The 18,857-nt window shown below is 52.9% G+C and overlaps 6 protein-coding genes across 6 annotated transcripts; 2 read left to right on the plus strand and 4 right to left on the minus strand.

Annotated features, from left to right (window-relative positions):
- Positions 1 to 19: 19 nt before the first annotated feature.
- Positions 20 to 3,060, plus strand: EsH8_II_000275 (rab-GTPase-TBC domain-containing protein; the record flags this gene model as incomplete). The annotated part of the gene is made up of 4 exons (XM_083263573.1): positions 20 to 145; positions 224 to 686; positions 747 to 2,941; positions 2,998 to 3,060. 4 exons carry the CDS (start codon positions 20 to 22, stop codon positions 3,058 to 3,060), a joined length of 2,847 nt encoding a protein of 948 aa, XP_083120895.1.
- A 739-nt stretch (positions 3,061 to 3,799) lies between these two features.
- On the minus strand, positions 3,800 to 4,487 carry EsH8_II_000276 (40S ribosomal eS8 domain-containing protein; the record flags this gene model as incomplete). The annotated part of the gene is made up of 2 exons (XM_083263574.1): positions 3,800 to 4,356; positions 4,424 to 4,487. The coding sequence occupies 2 exons, from the start codon at positions 4,485 to 4,487 to the stop codon at positions 3,800 to 3,802; spliced, it is 621 nt and encodes a 206-aa protein (XP_083120896.1).
- A 2,029-nt stretch (positions 4,488 to 6,516) lies between these two features.
- On the minus strand, positions 6,517 to 8,021 carry EsH8_II_000277 (uncharacterized protein; the record flags this gene model as incomplete). The annotated part of the gene is made up of 5 exons (XM_083263575.1): positions 6,517 to 7,046; positions 7,092 to 7,153; positions 7,204 to 7,637; positions 7,693 to 7,760; positions 7,970 to 8,021. The coding sequence occupies 5 exons, from the start codon at positions 8,019 to 8,021 to the stop codon at positions 6,517 to 6,519; spliced, it is 1,146 nt and encodes a 381-aa protein (XP_083120897.1).
- Positions 8,022 to 11,414: 3,393 nt separating this feature from the next.
- EsH8_II_000278 (uncharacterized protein) lies at positions 11,415 to 11,954 on the plus strand (the record flags this gene model as incomplete). Its single annotated transcript, XM_083263576.1, has 2 exons — positions 11,415 to 11,773; positions 11,867 to 11,954. 2 exons carry the CDS (start codon positions 11,415 to 11,417, stop codon positions 11,952 to 11,954), a joined length of 447 nt encoding a protein of 148 aa, XP_083120898.1.
- A 340-nt stretch (positions 11,955 to 12,294) lies between these two features.
- Positions 12,295 to 13,896, minus strand: EsH8_II_000279 (glutathione-disulfide reductase GLR1; the record flags this gene model as incomplete). The annotated part of the gene is made up of 2 exons (XM_083263577.1): positions 12,295 to 13,555; positions 13,634 to 13,896. The coding sequence occupies 2 exons, from the start codon at positions 13,894 to 13,896 to the stop codon at positions 12,295 to 12,297; spliced, it is 1,524 nt and encodes a 507-aa protein (XP_083120899.1).
- A 1,048-nt stretch (positions 13,897 to 14,944) lies between these two features.
- EsH8_II_000280 (P-loop containing nucleoside triphosphate hydrolase protein) lies at positions 14,945 to 16,597 on the minus strand (the record flags this gene model as incomplete). The annotated part of the gene is made up of 4 exons (XM_083263578.1): positions 14,945 to 16,144; positions 16,200 to 16,234; positions 16,309 to 16,427; positions 16,518 to 16,597. 4 exons carry the CDS (start codon positions 16,595 to 16,597, stop codon positions 14,945 to 14,947), a joined length of 1,434 nt encoding a protein of 477 aa, XP_083120900.1.
- Between the last annotated feature and the right edge of the window lie 2,260 nt (positions 16,598 to 18,857).

Consider the following 18,857-nt stretch of genomic DNA (forward strand, 5'->3'; position numbering starts at 1 on the left):
TACGATCCTTAACGTTGCCATGTCGCAGCCAGAAGCGCCTGTCTCGACCGTTCCAGCGGAATCCTCGACGGAGACGAAGGAAAAGAGACTCTCGACCCAGTCTGATTCCGATAAGGAGACTGTAACAATCCCCCTTCCTCCCTTGGTGCGCATCAACCCTTGGCCTTGAGGCGGGGACAGCTCAGAGCCCTCGAACTGTTCACTGACATGACGGAACAACTAGCAGGATGCCTTCGAAGACGCCGTCGTCGACGTCGCCGAGGTAGCTGAAGTTCGCTCCCTTACCTCAAGAACATCCATCTCGAAACAAACGCCCCCCGAGGCAGCCACGGACCCTAAGGTCCCGAAAATAGAGGACAGCGAAGATGAGGAAGAAGCCGCACCCGCGCCCGCGCCCGCACCCGCAACCGTACCGGAACCAAAGCCGGAGCCAAAGACAGATTCAAAGCCAGAGCCAAAGCCGGAGTCAAAGCCGGAGCCAGAGTCAGAGCCGGAATCAGAGTCAGAGTCGGAACCGGAGCCCGCACCGGTGGATGACGTTCACATTGTCGATGTCGAGTTGAAGAGCGAAGATGACGATAGCGAAATCAAACGAAAGCCTTCTCCCGTCTCGCACCGCCTTTCCACCACCTCGAATTTGGACAATATTAGCCTGGATGATGACCACCCTGCCCCACAGGAGCCAGGTGCGTTTGTTTCGTCGCATGAACTGATTGACATGTGTCAATATGCTAATTTCAATGCAGAGCCGAGAGCCATCAGCCCTGTCCAAAAGGCGCCTTCCAAGAAAATATCTATCAGCAGTATCACTGGCGCCCTCCCATCTATGCCGTGGTCACCGCCAGCCGAGCCATCGCCTGCCAAATCCCCCGTGGTCCCTGCATCTCCCCAGCCGCAAGCCGCTTCTGCTGCCGCTTTGCCGCCTCCACCAGGGCCCCCAACAAGGAAGCTCACCAGCCCCTTCTCCTGGTTGTCGCGAAACAGTACGAGCAAGGAGAAGGACACCTCGCCACCTCCCCAGCCTTCACCTAGACGGAATACCGCCAGCTCCATCGCTACATTGACGAGCAACCCCGAGATGATGCTCAGCACGTTGGATGAAGAGAAGGAGGGCGGCGTTCACGGAGTGCCTCGACACAGCCTAAAGGACCGCTTCAAGATGGTGCGGCTACGGGAGGAAGCAGGCATCACGCTGCCATCTGACGACGAAAAGCCTGTGCCGCCGCCAAAGGGCTTGGGTTTGAGCACTCCTCCTGCCCAGAGCGGTCACGATAAAGAGCTTGGAGCGGATCAAGCACCCAGGTCGCCCGTGCCTACAACCCCGAACCCGGCATTGGCGCCAGGGACAGTATCCGGGGTGTCAGCCGGCCCATCTGATACGCCCGATACTCAGGTAGATTGGGACCTGTGGCAGTCTGTCGTTTACGAAGGCCCGACAGTCGTTGCGCGAACAAGCGCCGAGGAGTTGAACAAAGCAATTGCCAGTGGTATTCCAAACGCCATTCGAGGAGTTGTCTGGCAAGTCTTGGCGCAGAGCAACAATGAAGACCTGGAGGTGATGTACAGGGAATTAGTGGCCAGGGGCACCGACAAGGAAAGGAACAGAAACAGCAATAGCACAGTCAGCTCAGGCAGTAACGGGAACCTGAGCATACAAAATGACGTGGTGAACTCTTCCGCGTCGTCTGTTCACTCGGAGCACTCAGTTGCAAACGGAATACCTTCACCAAACGAGAAAAACGCCGAGGCAGTATTGAAGTCGCAACAGGCGGCCACTGCGGCAAGGCAAAAGAAGCAGAAAGAGGACGCTGCCATGCTGCAAAAGCTAGAAAAGACTATTCGGCGCGATTTGGGTGCGAGGACCAGCTTCTCGAAGTACGCTGCCGCCGCGGGCCTTCAGGAGAGCCTTTTTGGCGTATGCAAGGCGTACGCCCTGTTCGATGAGGGCGTCGGCTACGCACAAGGCATGAACTTCCTCATCATGCCCCTTTTGTTTAACATGACAGAAGAAGAAGCCTTCTGCCTCTTGGTTCGGTTGATGAACCACTTCCATTTGCGCGACCTCTTCATCCAGGACATGCCCGGACTTCACAAGAACCTTTACATCTTCGAACGTCTACTTGAGGATTTCGAGCCAGCTCTCTACTGCCACCTACGACGCCGCAGCATCTCCCCCCATCTCTACGCCACGCAATGGTTCTTGACGCTCTTCGCCTATCGCTTCCCCCTGCAACTGGTGCTGCGCATCTACGACTTGATCCTCTCAGAGGGTTTATCAGCCATCTTGCGGTTCGGTATTGTTCTGATGCAGAAGAACGCCACCAACCTGCTCGCCATCTCGGATATGCAGCAGCTCACTGTTTTCCTCAAGGATAAGCTGTTCGACGCCTATATTGACACAGCACCAAGCGCAGGAAGCATTCTGGAGAACGGCTTCTTCGGAAGCTCTAGCTCCAGCATGGACAAGGAAGTGTACCGGGCCGATCAATTTGTCAGGGACGCTTGCGACGTCAGAATTACCCCTGAAATTCTCAAGGCTTACACGACCGAGTGGGAAGAGAAAACTAGAACAGAGAAGGAGCGCGAGGCCGAGCTGGAACAGTTGCGGAGTGCCAACATCAACTTCGCTGTCAAGGTGCGGAAGCTTGAGGAGCGTGTCGAGGCATACGACAGCGAGCAAGCTGCCCTCGCGACGGAGTTGGTTCACACCAAGGTCGAGAATGAGGAACTCAAAGACGAGAATGAGAGCCTCAAGGGCCAGGTCCGCGAGCTGCGGAACGTGATTGAGAAGCAGCCCGAACAGCTCGAAAACGCCTGGAAAGCTGAGCGTGACGATCTCATGAAGCGTAACCTGAAGGTCCACGAAGAGAACGAGAAGTTGGAAAAGGAGATGTCAGAATTGGAGGAAGAGCTTGTGCAGACAAAGATGCAGTATGCCGAGGTAAGACAAACATCACTGTTCGGTTCTGACCTGACTTAGCTGACTTATGGTTGCAGATAAATTCTCAGCACGAGACACTTACTCGCAAGTGGACGGACCTCAAGCGACAGTTCGCCTGAAGTGATCTGCCCAACATGCAACCCTGGTGAACCCAGAAGCAGGATTCTCTGAACATCTTAATGTACAAAAGTAATGATAGCTTCCCATCGAGTATGGATGGAGGTTGGCGTGTGTTTTGCTGGCCTAACGCACGACAGGGCGGCAAGCTGGCTGCGGGCAACAGGAAGTTAGGTGGGCCCCGAGAAACGGCCATTCATGTTTTGATATACCTGAATTCAACACAACAAAGAGGTAGAAATACGTCTGTCAACACAAGCCCAGACGAGGAGTTAAGCAATTGAAATGGTCAAGAGGCCCAAATTTTACATGGGCCCACGCTAGAGGCGGGCCACGTTGAGACTACAGGGGTTCTGCGCGCAGTTTCTCAACTAGATTTGAGCTTTTGTACCACAGATACCAAGCATTAGCAGACACTAGAGGATCACAAGGGTAATGGACGAGAGTAATTGTAGCTGAGGCAGGCAAAAACTTGGTGGTATAGTCTTTTTGAGTCTTCCTAATAACCCAGATCCGTCCGTCGGCCCGGTTGCTTTTCCCGAGCCTACAATGTTTGTAAGCTGATCACGCCCTCTGATGACTTGCCAGACGACGAAAAGCAAAACCTCTTGAACACCAAGAAACAACCTGAGAGCCCGATAAAATGTTTTTTCATTCCCGTTATAACGTGATCATGACGAGTCACTGTTATCTAATCCTCCGTTTCCCCCAACGCGGCGCGAACATGGAAGGCGCACTAATTTATTTGTGGAGCTTGCGCTGGTAGAAGGCGAGCTCCTCACCCTCGAGGATGTATCCATCGGCACGGCCAGACTGACCGGGGCGGGAAGAGATGACGGCGTACAGGCGACCGGCCTCGAACTGCTTCTCGAGAGCGTTCTCGACCTTGCCCTCAGCGGCGTAGCGCTCAGCCTGCTTCTTCTCGACGGACTTGGACTTCTTGACCTCCTCCTCCTTGACACCGGCGGCGGCCTGCTGCTTCTGCTGGCGACGACGGCCGAGGTTCTGGCCGTAGTGGGCCTCGTACCACTGACGGAAGGGGGCGGCGTCGATCTGGACGACGGCGGACTTGGTCAGGGTGTTGGTGCGGACGAGCTCGTTGTTGGAGGGGTGGTAGGCGACGCCAATGACACGGGTCTTGCGGGTGCAGCCCTCGGAGGCCCAGGCGAAGTTACCAGAGTCGAGACGCAGGGCACGGTACTTGTGGTTGCCGCCGCGGGTGCGGACGGTGTGGACTCGCTTGGGGCCGATACGGGTGTTGGCACCCTGGCGACCGGCCTCGAAAGCGCGCTTCTTCCCTGTTGAGCAGAAAGGTCAGAACGCATGCTTGATTAGAGCATACGGGCTTTCGATTGTTTTACGCACGGTAGTAGGCGCGCTTGGCACCGGAAGCGGAGCGCTTGTGGCGGGAATCTCTTGAGATACCCATGATTGCTTATGCTGTTCAGTAGAAGAGGAGTTAGCACATGTTCTGGCTATGTCTGTACGTATTGCGACAAAAGAAAAACGGGATCTAATGATCTCGGAGGAGGAAGTGAGGGGCAAGGGTTGGGAGTGAGATATGATGCCTTCAGGGAGATACCGCGAGATGCCTTTCTGCTCTTTCTTGTTGCGAGACGAAAAACGAGAGATTGGAATATCGAGATGTATCGACTCTGTTGGCTTGCTGTTGTTCGTTCACTAACCTGATCGTGACTCAGAGGCAATCGATTGGTGGCTGGCCGGCGTTGGGTGGTTGATTGTCGAGGTTGTCGGGAATGAACTTTTTTCGGGAAGTCGAGAGGGATTGAGAGACGACCATGGGAATTTTCAGTTGTGCGGGCTCGCTAACCCCACAGGGCCACAGGGTCAGTTGGAGAGTGCACGGTCCATTCTAGGGCATGTTTTATGCCTGAGGCTTACTTCATTTGACTGTGTCTTAGAACGGATTTGATTGGAGAAAATGACTTAGTGGGTCTCATCTCGGTGAAGAATCGGATCCTGGCCGAGAACCATCTCACCGAGGTTTTCTTCCTCGCCTTTGCTGGTTTCCCTGACCCAACAGTACCATGATCGGTATTTGAAAAGGTCCAAGGGGTTAAAGTGTCGAGTTTCCCAAATTGAATCATTACCCAATTATTTATCATGCATCCATGCTCAAGAAATGTCGAAACTGGAGTACTGAGAGCTGACCCTTGGACGGATACAAGCACTGAGCGAGTCCTAAGTAGGACCGTCTGCGTGTCCACCAACCTCTCAGCCCAGATTCGATCAACCAACTTTGGAGCAACTAAATGTGTTGAACAACGGCATTTCATCAAAGCCCTATTGCTTTGGACCAACAATTACACATTTGTTCGCCGAGACCTTGTAAACCTCCTAGGAGTCTAGCCTAAGATAGCAGTGCCACTGTAGAACGGAGGTTGTACGGTTTTCCCCTAAATAAATAAAAGAGCCCAGCTTATGGTATTTCAAAAAGAGGTAAGTTCAAATTAAATGCTAGCAGTTTCCGATTCGGGCTGGAATATTCTTCCCGGCTCCATTATCAGGGTACTGGGTGACGAGTTAAGGAATCTGAAGTTTTCAGCTCTTGCTTGGATCCCGGGTTTCGACACGTTTCCACCCAGCGTTAACTCCCTACCGTTTCCACAAGCTGAACGGCGGAAATGTGTGCGCTCATTGTATTAGCCAGGTTCAGCCTCGATGCAAGCATGAACCTTCAACCTCCCTGCTGCCCAGCCTCAACTCAAAGCAACGGGTTTGAAGGGTACACTGCTAACCTCATTTACCTCCGTCAGATATGACGACGAACCACGTCTCCCTGTTGCAACATGGTTTTCAGTCTCATCTCATGTTTTGTGGGCAGCTCGTCTGGTTTCCGTTTGTCATATCTCTTTCAAGAGGGTGGGCGACAAAAGAGAAAGATGAGAAGAACCCATCTCATCTGTAACGCAGAGGGACGGGATTAGAAACCAACGCCGATCGGATCCAGGATCTGCTTAGAAGCATCGGAATCTCGTAGCTGGCATCACGGCATATCCGGCCTTTTCTTATCCCCGCTTTAAGAGTCGGATCTCTCAGGCATCGACTGTGTCAAGAAAATGCTCTTATGGTGGCCCTTAACACGCCCGCAAAACGCCTAAACTGGTCTAGATTCATTAGAAAGGCCGAAGTTGTTGTTTGGGCTAGACATCGTGTGCAGGAACCTGGCAGCAAATCACAGGTGCAAGAAACATCCAGCATTGAAAATTTTGATGAAGTGAATTGGCCTGTTCATTGCAGGCGTCGTATCGCATAGCGATTTTTAAAATAAAAATGCCAAGGACAGCCAAAGCTGGCATGCCTGTTCGCCCAAGTACCGTGGTGTTGTATATACATTAAAAGAGCCGTCGAATCTATTCGCACGGCATACATATGTACTTGGGGGGACCACCAGAGCCCCCACCTCCTCGACTGACTTCATCATCTCGATTGTGAAATCAGTCGTCAGATATCCAGCCTGTGCCGTCACGTATATTCGCTCGGCTTTTCCGTCTAGCCATTGGTCGCCCTGCCGGGAAATAAGGGTCCTCCATCACGTATTGAGATGGTGGAGTGTGTGACGGTGGTATCTGTGAAGATGAGATGTCGTTCGTCACCTTGATGATTCCCATTTCTACGCTGTTGGCCAATGACAGCTTATCCAGGTCCAATGCTAGGATGTTTTCCATGCTCTCGGTGTTTGTTTGTGTTGAAGCGCCGTAAGAGCTTGAGCTCACGGACAGCTTGCCACCAACTTTCCCTTGTTGTGCCCGTACATACGCGTTCTGGCCCAAGTACGGCTTGGACCCGCCGATTGTCGTTCGTTGATCTGGATAGTAAACTTTTGAATACTTGCCCGTTGACAAGCCAAGGGCCTTATTCAGAGCAGGGAATCGTGATATTAACGGCCGAAGAGACGGCACGCCGGAGCAGATGATCAAAGCGCACACTTCAACTTCAGACCAGAGCAGGGGGTCGGCAACCAAGACTGCGATTGTTAGCTGCGGTTTTCTCGAAGTGACGGGCTACTCACATGTAACGTCTCGGTCAAATGCGTTGATGTAGCTTACTCGAATGACGGAGATGATACACACGCTAACATCTGTAAGCCAAAAGTGTTAGAGAAGTAGTTCAGGGGCACTTACAGCAAGCCCAGAGACAACATGAAAATGACCCCAATTCTTTTGGCAATCCGCAGTTGAAGCTTCCAAACTGTAGGAATTGGTTGGATGAACAGCACCAAGTCTGTCAACAGCTTGATGGCGAACTGCATCGGGTCAGCCAGTTCGTCCCAAAGACCTCCATAGCTCTGATGGGAGGTGCATACGGCAGAATAGTAGAAGATTGTCAAATCCAGACAAGTACCGGGTGTGGATGGCGTCCAAGCCCTTTTGATGGGAGCACATCTAAAGATGACGACTGCCGTCTCTTCAATGCCCTCCGCCAGCAGCAATCCAATAAGAAACTTGTTAATGCGTCGGTAGACCTGATCAGGAAGCAGTCGCAGGTAAAGAACAGCAAATGACATCTTGACTGTCACAAAGGCCCAGATATAGGTAAGCTGTGCGACGACTTGAAACTAACAAGAACTTGTCAGTGAGATTATTAGGAGCCTTAATCCACCGCTTCGTTACCTTAAGAAATGTAGCAAAGTCTGACTTTGGAACGTCTTGGAAATGGGAGCCCAAGCCCACGTTGGTCACTATCGACAGTCAGCTTGCGAGTCCCCCACGAGTATATTCACCACAGCTTACTGGCAAGAATTGCACTGCAGAGTGCCATAGCAAAAACCTGTTATTGTTAGAGATGCTCTCTAAACGAGATTTGAGGCTCAGTACCCAACTACAAATAACCAATGCTAGCACCCGTTAGCTCAACTGCCGTGGCATATGATCCGCCATCGGTACTTACTGTCGTCCCAACCCAAGCTCCGTAACAGTACACCACGTACAAAGGTCCTCATCGCGACTGTAAACGTGATAAAGGCCATCAGCACGATGGTTACGCTCGCCGTTTGAGCAACCTTTGTTTCCGCCATTTTTGCCGATGGTACATGCAGGTCGTTGGTGTTCTTCGACGGAATTGGAGAGAGCGGGGGGTGTAGTAGATATCATCAAATGGCGTAAAGGGCCGGGCTGAACTTTCGCAGGATGGTCCATGACTGACAGGCGGTCCCATACGTATGTACCTGACAAGATACATCTGACGCTGGTGCACTGTGGAAGCACTACGAATGCGAACCCACTCCCGGCCCTTCAACCGCTGTCTGATCTTTCCAACGATGTTCCCAGCTGTGTTTGCTGCGACAGTCTGAAGAAAAAGACGGACAGGACGTCTAGACTGGGTACCTAGGGTCATGCATGGACGTATTGGCTTTGGGCGCGAATGGCCAGCCGAACAGAGATACGCCTTGCTGGGAACCTCATTCGATGCCGCCTGCTTGGCCCGAGCATTGACTTTCCACGAAATCCACGGCGAAGTGACCTACTTGCGAGCTCCTTGTTTGGAGGTTATACTTCCCACCCAAGTTTCAAAGTTCAAGGGCTGGCTGATCGCTGCAGGGAAGGCCGTCCAGAACATCAGGCTTTGCCGCAAGGTGGCCCAGCGCATTGAGTAGAAGCGATGAGCTGATTGGTAGAATTAGATGCGAAGTCTAACGGCCTGAGTCCGCCGACGGGTCGACCTTGCGAAAATCCACAGGGGAATCCGGGGAAGGCGAAGGGGGGGTGTGCAGGACATGCCCGTGAGGAATATCTCATGCAGGGTGACTGACTGTTCAGGTGTTACCAGGCCGTGCTCTATCCGCGAAGGGACCCAAAGGAATTTCGAGAACGTCAAGTTCTGCCTGCCGAGAGATTGACCATGAATGACTCGTCTGGGTATCGGAATGCCATTACGTGCAGCTAACTCTCCACGCCCAAGCCTACTAGTCAGCTATAAGCCTCAAACTCTAGCAGCCCCCAATGGGTGTGATGATGGATAAATCCGGCGTTCGGCTTGTATGATCCAATAACATCCAACTTAATTGCCCGTACAACATTCAAAATGTCGATATATTTGAGTTCTGATGGTCTTGTGTTGCTGGCTTGGCCAGGCACGTGTGCTGGAGGAATGAGACGACAGAATGCATCACAGAACTCATCCATACCATATTGGGAACTCCCAACAGCTTGGCCATTGGCAGAGCCCAGCGTGTCTTCGTCCAAAGCGTTCAAAACGCACCAAGGAGTCCATGAGCTAGTTATGACAAACTCGTCTGTGCGGGTTTCCATTCGTCGAATCATCCACAGAAGGCGATCGAAGCCGACTAGTCGAGCGAGCCTTTCACCGTAGCCATGATTTGTTTCCAGATACCACTGCTTCAGACTGCTTCAGATCGGCGTCTATGGGGCACTTGCGCTCCCCGAGCCGTCATATGGCGTGTGAGATGGCCAAATTGGTGCCAGTCAAGAACTACTTGGGTAAATCTCGGATGAGCCAGGCCAGATCTTCTTCCGCGGAAATTACGAATGGCGACGACTCAAGGACGGAGAAACATGCTGATGACGTCCTCCCAGTGCATAATGGCATGTGGGAAATGGGAGCTATCCACCCAGAGCCGCGGCATATTGTGTGCCAGAGGGATTTCGTGTGTTGGGTTTCAGTCCCCACGTCGCGGTGAATCCCGAGGGCTCGGGGCAGTCCCGACGTTAAGGATGGGCAGCGAGTAAGCGCCGTTGCGCCGATGTTCTGTTGATGGAACAATAGAACCATGTGGGCACGTGGTATACCCCCCATATGGCGCGATGAAAAGAGGGACTGCCTCTGGAACGGTCACAACCATGATGGCTGTTTTCATTTCCAGTTAATGTAAACCCACTAGGTGAGGACGGAAGTGGTCAGTGTGGCTCAGCTTCTGCAAGGCGGTAGATCTGACTCGCTGTTGTTTGCGGAAGAGGCGAAACTCATCTAATGTTTCGCGACAGGAAACGTCGCAAAGACCAAAGCAGCCGCGAGGGCTTGTTTGGCAGCCAATGCCCCGATATTCCAGGCGCTCAGAAGAGCATCCATACGAGTGGTCATAAACACTGAGCCGCCGTGCAAGTTGCAGGGCCTTTGGACCTGCTGTAGCCGGGTACTGCTTGCAAGCAGATGCATATAGTGAAGGTTGGTCCTGCAATTGAGTGCAGTGAAGGTAACCCGAAAGAGCCGCAACTCAGGCGGTATTTCCGGGCAATATTCGGCTGACAGACAGACGAGCTGGGAAGGTAAAAGATAACTCCCCACTCTCCCTTCGACTAACAACACAAACACGGCAACCGTATACGGATTATCCGATGAAGTGGCCGAGTTTAGAGGGGGACACTCAACTTGTGCCCTGCCGGTTGGCCGCCGGGATATTTCTGGACTGCCAAGTATGAGCATCCGAAGACATTCAATCTCAGTATTTTAGGTTGGCGGCAAGAAGGTTTTAAGAAGATGTGAGGAAGGGAGAGACTGAAGGAATGCCGAACAAGAGGGAGTAGGACGCCTTGCGCTGGTTGGCTGCTGGGTACCGCCTTGCCGATAGAGTGCCAGCGAAGTGTGGCTACCCTGAAAAGCAGGACGGAAAAACGGAAAAGTTATTGATCTCAATTGAGCGATGATTCATGGGAGGAACAATAACGAGATAGAATTGTGCGGTGCACGGAGGGGCTAGAATGATCGAAAAGACGATGTCAGTGCTCTTGGGGTTGTTGCCCAGGACCGACTCGAGACCAATGCTGACTGGACACATTTACATTGAGATGCGGCAGCTGGTCAATGTAGTCGTAAGAACGGGCCTCGAACATGCAGGAACGAGTCGATCGTGACGTCTGGAACGGGCAATTCTGTCGTCGGGAAGGGAAAAAGACCATGGTGTTTTGAAGTTGTTCCAGAGGGAGAGGTCGTCCGGCCCCACCCAACCAACGTACCTTCCCCAGACATACACCATCATTGTGAGTTTTCCCCGGAGATTTCCCCCGAAGATCACTCTTGCTCCACAAGGGTACCTTCCATCTTTCTGGTATGGGGATCTTGCAAGCACTTACAACGGCTAAGATACGCTGCTAGCTTTACTCTGCATCGTCAACCTCACTTCACCTCACTTTTGCCTTCGGGTTGCCCTAAATCGACCGAGAACCGGAAAGATTGTATTTCTCTTTGGTACAGCAGTCCCTTCCTAAGCTGGTATCAGCCGTTAATTCGTTTTCTTTTTCTTTTTCTTGCTCTACGCGGATACCTCAGACGTTAACTGGTGTTTTCCTTCTCTCTTTCAGAAATACCATCTGCCCTTCGCTGGACACAAAGCCAAAAACAAAACATAATCCCTCACAAACCTCCGCCAACGACGGCGATGAAGTCCGTACTTGTCTTCACAGCCTTTGCTGGCTTCTTCGCTATTACCGCCGCGGACCCTCCCGCCTGTCTACTCTCTGCCCTGGGCCAGCAGCGCAACCCAGCCTCGGTTAGCGAACTCTGCACCGAGCTGCAGTCCGTCATGATTGGCAACATGACCAGTGCCTGCAACGGCGAAGCCCTCAAGGCTGCCTACGACGTCTACGCATCCACCTGCACCGACATTGGCATCAAGGTTGCTGATTTGCCTGCGACCGCGGGTACCAGGGCCGCTCCTACTTCCACTCCTGGAGCTTCTGGCGCCTCTGTTCCAGATGCAACCACTACTCCCTCGTCGACTGCAACCACCACCACCACGTAAGTACTCTTGTGTGATACCACCCCCAACTAGAAATCCTCAAGAATAATAATGTGGTACAGCGGAGATGGCCCTCACGAGACGAAGCCCAGCGCTGCTGGCGCCATTGCCCCTCACGCGTTGCTGTTCACCGTGCTCGGTCTCTCTGCCACTGGCCTTGTCAGTGTGGTCTTCCTCTGAAAATAATAACAAGAGCAATGGCACGGGACGCAGAATGTGTATTACGTACAATATTCGTGGTCTAACAGTACACGTTTCCCTGGGCGCATATCCCAGGCTCAATATCGACAGGATGACCTCGGTGGGACATGACACCTGATTTACTGATTAGCCTTGGAGTTGGGGTTAGGAGGAATCGAGTACTGGGTTTTGAGGTCGACGGCGTCACGTGGCAAAAAGGGATGTTTTCAGGTCTGTTCACGATAAGCATAGGCGTCTAGGACAAGCATAGGGATAAACCTGGGATTTTACGAATTGGTATCTTTCCTCCTCTTCTACATTTTCGGTCCTCTATCCATGTCTATTTCAGTGTGACGAGCTCCTCGGCGCTGGTCGGGTGGATGGCAACACAGCTGTCGAAGTCCTTCTTTGTCGCACCCATCTTGACGGCCACGCCAAAGCCCTGGAGCATCTCTCCACTGCCTAGGCCGGCAATGTGCAGACCGACAACCTTCTCTTCGGGGCCGGCCACGACGAGCTTGTAGGCGGTGGGGCCCTTCTCCTCGGGCTCCATCATGGCGTAGTACATGGCGGTGAAGTTGGTCTTATAGACCTTGATGTTGTCCTTGCCATACTTCTCGATGGCCTGGGGCTCCGTCAGGCCGATGCTACCGACCTCGGGATGAGAAAAGACTACGGAGGGAATGTTGGAGTAGTCGAGGTGAGCTTGGGAGAATTCGGCGCTTCCAAATAGACGCTCGGCCAAACGGCGGCCGGCGGCAATGGCCACAGGGGTCAGCTCGACCTGGCCAGTAACGTCGCCCAGGGCGTATACGTTCTCGATGCTGGTGTTCTGAAATTTGTCGACGGGAATATAGCCCTTCTCGTTCAGCTTCAACCCGATTTCCTCGAGACCGATATCCTTGGTCGCGGGCGTCCGGCCAATGGCCCAGATAAGGTGATCGAATCCACCCTCGGATGTCTCCTTTCCGTCGGCGTCCTTGTAGGTGATGGTCAGCTTGCCCTCGGCATCCTTCTCGACCTTTGTCGGCTGCGACTTCTTGTGCAGGTTGACGCCTAGCCGTTCATACTCCTTGGTGACAGTCTCCTGGATCAGGGGGTCAAAGCTGCGGAGGAAAGTGTTGTGGCGGATGAAGAGGTGCGTCTCGCTGCCCAGGGCGTTGAACATGCCAGCGAACTCGACGGCGATGTATCCTGCGCCGACGAGGGCGACCTTCTTGGGCTGCTTGTCAATGTCGAAGAAGCCGTCCGAGTTGATCCCGAGCTCGGCTCCGGGGATGTTGGGCGGGATGGTGGGGTTGCCGCCTACGGCGATGAGAATCTTCTTCGCCTTGACGAGGGCCTTTGTGCCGTCGTCGAGGGTGACCTCGGCCTCGTTGCGAGATGTCAGCTTCGCCCAGCCGTGGAGGTACTCGACGTTGTCGTTCTTGAGGTTGCGCTCATAGATGCCATTGAGGCGCTTGATGTATGCATCGCGCTTGGTCTTGAAAGTCGGCCAGTCAAAGGGGGCCGTCTCGGAGACTGAGAAGCCGTAGGATTTGGCTTGGTGGATGGTTTCGGCAATGGCAGCGGCGTTGAAGGTAACCTTTTTCGGTACGCAGCTGAGCAAGAGATGTCATGTCAGCCTTACAGTCTGTACAGCAGCCCGCAAGCTTTCCTTGGCCTAGAAGTCAACTTACCCGACGTTCACGCAGGTTCCTCCCAGCCTCGAACCCTCGACGATCAGAGCCTTTGTGCCAAATTGCCCGCTGGCCTTGCGCGCCGAAGCCAGGCCGCCGCTGCCGCCGCCGATGACTAAGTAGTCAGTCTCCTTGGTGATGGGAGCCATGGTACGCGTTGTCGAGGAGAGATGCCTCTGTATAGATGCTAATCTCAATGTTGGAGCTGCTGCCCGGGATGCTGCAACGGTAGATGTGCGGTAGAGGGCCTGGATGGCTTGCATGGAGGTGCTTGGCAAGTGGTGATCGCGGGGGAGGGGGGAATGGAAGGGGAGGGGGGACAGAATTCTTATGTACTGGTGGGGCTGAGAGTGTGACGTCTTATTTGCTTGCAGATACGCAACACCTGACAAATGCAGCTCGGCGAGATAGTGTACACGACCAGGACTTGGTATGGTGAGGGCTGATGTAAGTTTTCCTCGGGGGTGCGGCAGACTGGAGGGGGCGGTGCTATTCGGCAGCTAAGTGGGTTTGGTAATAGGGAATGGATATCAAATCGGCTTGCGTACGGGGCGACGTCGGGCGAGATTTGAATTACAAGTGGAAGAGGGTGTGCAAGTGTGATGCTGCAGATAGCTTGGGAGTTCCGCTTTGCTGGATTCAAAATGGCAATGCACGGGGATGAATCATCACCAATCAACCGCAAATCATACCCGCTAAAGAAAGCCCTGGAATCGGGGATAACTAAGCGCCGTACAGAGGCCAGAGCTCTGGCTGTCACCCCGCCATCAAAATGGCGTTGACAGGGGCATGACGCGCTGCAAGCGAATCGCGGGTCCTACGGATTCCAAATAAACCTGGACCTCGGCCGATGCACGTAGTTCTACACTGCACTATCCTGTCGCTGGCTTAGGGGTTTTCGGTGGCAAATAGACGACATGTAAGACCGCAAGGGAAGCATGAGTTGAATGATCATTGGGGTTTCCCGCTCATTGTCAGCATCAGGTACCAGAAACTACTAGTAGGACAATGCAAGCATACGCTACTGATCTTGCTAGAACTGCCTTATCTCGGCATCTTGGCATAAGCCTCAGCGCAGCCAGCGAAAACTGGACACCCACTTCGAGCATTCGTAAATTGGTTCGTTGCAACTCCAACGTGCCATTCAATAGAGAGCAATAAGTCGCCTTTGCGATTCTCTTCAAAGCCTCATACTTCGGGCAAGATGTCATTTTATTTTTCTTCTTTGTGGTCCTTTTTCGGGGTATCAATCCGGTCTATGCTCATACTCAACGAGAGAAGTTTTCCCATACTCGATAAAATAGGTCTTCGTCAATCATCGTAATAGCCTTCATACCGACCATACTCGGCCTGGGTGCTGACCCATTCTTCGTCCGCCAAGCCGCGCATCATCCGCCTCTGGAGGCCTTGCGCGTCCTTGTCCCAATCGCAGGCAAAGTCGCATTTGGGAGTCTCGCTCTCGCCAAAATACTTGCATATTTGTGCGTGGCGGCAGGCAGTTGTGTCTTCGCAGTACAGAGCTAGTTGCTGCAGACTCTTTGCCTGTGCCTCCCAGTTCGATCCGTCTCTGTTCCCCTTCCTGATCATACTTTGTACGCGCTGCAGGTCTTCCCGACTGTAGTATAAGAAGCAGAAGCTTGCATTACCGTCTCGACCTGCACGGCCTGCCTCTTGGTAGTACCCTTCAAATGATTTGGGAAGCCGCCAATGTACGACAAACCGGACGTTGTTTTTGTCAATGCCCATGCCAAAGGCTGTGGTGGCCACAATAACATCATAGCCGGGCTCATTGTTCACCCAGCGAGATAAGGTCTGTTCCTTGGTGTCCTTGGTGAGTTTAGCATGGAAGGGCCTTGCCCCTACGCCTTCGTCTCTGAGCTGTGCTGCGAGTGACTCGCATTCGTCTCGCGATATGGTGTATATGATACCAGAGACATTGTCAAGCCGCTCACCAGCGGCCTCCAACTCCGATTTGCGCGGCTCTGTTTTCCTCCTCTCATATACATTACGTAGCCATGCCAGGAAATCAGATAAGCGGTTATCGTCCTGGTCCTTGGTGTACCTGATTTCAAGGTGCAGATTCGGTCGATGAGCGGACATGACAAAGCTCTTCAGCCTGTCAGGCTGCTCTAAAAGACCCAGAGTCTTTAACAGATCTTTTCGAACTGCAGGGTTCGCCGTGGCCGTCAAGCACATGATTGGTACACTTGGAAATGTTTCACGAAACCAGGACAAGCGCTTGAAATCTTTCCGGAAGTCATGCCCCCATTCCGAGATACAATGAGCCTCGTCAATAGCGATGCGTGCAAGCTCACACTGTTCATGAACCAGCTTGATGCGTCTCCGGAATGAGTCGCCTGAGCATAGCTCCGGTGTCACATAGAGCAGCCTGATCCGCGGATGGCCACTGGCCAGGTCTTGGTTGATGCGGTCCCTCTCAACGGGCGGCGTGTTGCTGTTTAGGGAGCTAGCATCGATTCCCGCCGATCGAAGTGCTTCGACCTGATTCATCTAACGGAACTGTCAGGTGTCGCGCCCGAGTAAGGTTGCATGGGAAACCCCTCACCATGAGACTCAGCAGTGGCGAAACTACAATGGTGACTGCAGCAGTAAAATCACGTTAGTTGTCAACGACGACTTACGCGAGCGAGCTCGGGCCAGTGTCGGGCACTTACTTCCATGATCAATGCAGGCTGGGAGTTGGAAGCAAAGACTCTTGCCAAACGATGTGGCAGCCTGGACGAAGACATCGTGGCCATCGAGGGCAGCAGCGATAATTTCACGTTGCTGAGGCCTAGGGTAGATTTGTCAGTCATGCTGCGATGATGTGATGGATGCAAAGGATTCCATTCGTGGAATGTGTAATAAGCGCGAATATATTCACCTAAAAGTGGACTTATTGAATTGTCGTCTGAGAGTGAAGTCTATGTCGACACACGAGTTTGTGCGCGATAGAGGAGGCATGACGGCGAGTGTCGGGAGTTGATGAGGACGTTGTAGCAAGACAGTACCCGCTCCCGATCTGCCGTGTTTGGCCAAACTTCGATTATTTCTGGTGCAGGGCTCAGCAGCATAATGTTGCACTAGACCAAGAGAAGGCTCCGGATGTGGTCATGATCAAGCTCAGGTCCGGAGGCGATCCGTCTGACGTTGGGCGTTGGGGGGCCCTGTGCAGCCGGCCCTGACGAGTACCTCGAACGGGGAGCGGAGCAGGAAAAGGAGAAAATCGGGGCGGGTTGAGTGTGATCGTGTGTGAAGATGTGTCGCGCAGGCTAACCGGTCAGTCGGATCAAGTCTGGGATGTCTTGACAGATCCAGTCCGAGTGGCTGACTAGCTTCACAGCAGAGGAGTTTGCACGGAGATGCAGACCAGGTTCATGGAAACAAGCAACGAACGTGATACGGACTGCGGACTGCACCCTGGGGTTGGCCAATGAAATCAGACCTCCGAGCCTTAGGTTGCAAGGTTGGCGCGAACACGGTGCTTTCCTTCAATTCACTTTGGCGAAGCCGGACAGTGTACCGGTAGGTTGATGGATACCCGATGGTGAAGGGGTGAAGAAGGAAGGTGAGGTTGAGACTTTTCTCACCGTTGCTGCCCATGGGCGACGGGCGATGTGGCTGCCGCTGCCAGTCTCGCAGGTCTCATTTGTTTATTTTTATTTTTCATCGCCCTCCCGCAGGAGTCAGGAGTAGTTAGGAACAACAACGGGACGGAGGTGCCAAGACCAAGACACAATGCAGCTAAGGTAGGAAGGGACACTTGTCGTTATGTGCGAGGCGATTCGAGGGGGCCAGGTTTGCAAGTGAAGAGACAAAAGAGAAACAAGTCTCCGTCTTCAGTCCTTCTCGGCCATTTCCTAATTCGGTCGGTTTTGCAGACAATGCTGTCAAAAGTTTGTAGCTGGGGCCACCTTCCTCGCAAGGGGAGGGTAGCGAAGGGAGGAAAACAATCAAAAGCGGCAGTGACAGACAGACAGACAGACATGACATGGAAGCAGCGGCAACATCACAGACGGTGCGTTGTGCTGCGGGTGAGCCTCCTATCGATGCTCCCAGACTCCCCCGAAGTGGGTTGAACTGGGCCTAAGTGTTACAGGTTATGCCACTTCTCGGCTTCTGCGCGACGGATGGCGTGGATGTGGCATTGGCCATCTGGTGGTGATTCGGCCAGTGTCTGTGAGTTTTCTGCATCGGATTGGGCTGAATGGGATTGGAAACATATAGGAATCCGAGGTGATTGGACCTAATAAGTAAGTAATGACTCTCACGAGTGCAGAGGGCAGAAGAAGAAGAGAAGAAGAAGAAAAGAAAAAAAAGAGGGCCAAAAGAGCCGTGCTCAGTACCTGAGGCTTTACTCTACTCATGGATTGACTTGACGGCCGTCGAGATGTCTGACAGGCCACTGGAACACACGGCCCCAGATCTACAAGACTCGCTTATCCAAACTTACAACAAGGTTGAGACAGTGGAGGAAGCCGATCGATGTATCGGAGCACTCATTCGTCGGCGAGATACATGGAAACGCTGGGTATCGATACCCAACACTGCCATTTCCCCTCTACATCGCTGCTCTTCGGCTGCCGTGGATTGATACGAACTACTCAGACTCTGTAACACCCTAGCAGCGAACTGGATGCGTTCGTTCCCATTGCCTTTGGCTAGCCTGCAGCGCCTCCTTTCCCAGAGTTCATCTCACCAAAACCTAGTCGCCAAGGATACCACCGGGGGGGGGGAGGAGGAGGATGGGTGAGTGGGTGTGGAGAAAACCCGCGACAGCAGTGCATCAGCACAAGGCGAGGCAAGGAAGCACATGGAAGAGAGAAAGGAAGCAAAACATGAATTAAAATTTAGACATAACTGCTGGCGTTATAGAAACTAGAAACTGCATGGGACGTTGGATGGAATGTGACGCTGACAAGTTTTTTCAAACCTGCGTTTCCCGGTATGACGCCTTGTCTTTGTTTTTGTTTCACGCCTTCTCTCCCCTTTCCATCCCAATTGGCGGCCAGTTCTGGATGCCCTCCCTGGCTGTGTCCCGTTTGATCTAACCTGTCGCATCTGTCTCTGAATTCCCTACTGGGGTCTGCTACACCGGTACCAAGGTGCGGTGCCCATAGAGCGACACAATGAGGTGCCTGTTCTCACCACTTGATGTCTTAGGCTAGCTGTTCTCTTTTTTCTTTCTTCCTTTATTTTCTTTCTTCTGCTTCGGCGTGTGGTC

This window comes from Colletotrichum jinshuiense, chromosome 2, assembly GCF_051148585.1.
Source record: "Colletotrichum jinshuiense chromosome 2, complete sequence".
NCBI classification, from domain to species: domain Eukaryota; kingdom Fungi; phylum Ascomycota; class Sordariomycetes; order Glomerellales; family Glomerellaceae; genus Colletotrichum; species Colletotrichum jinshuiense.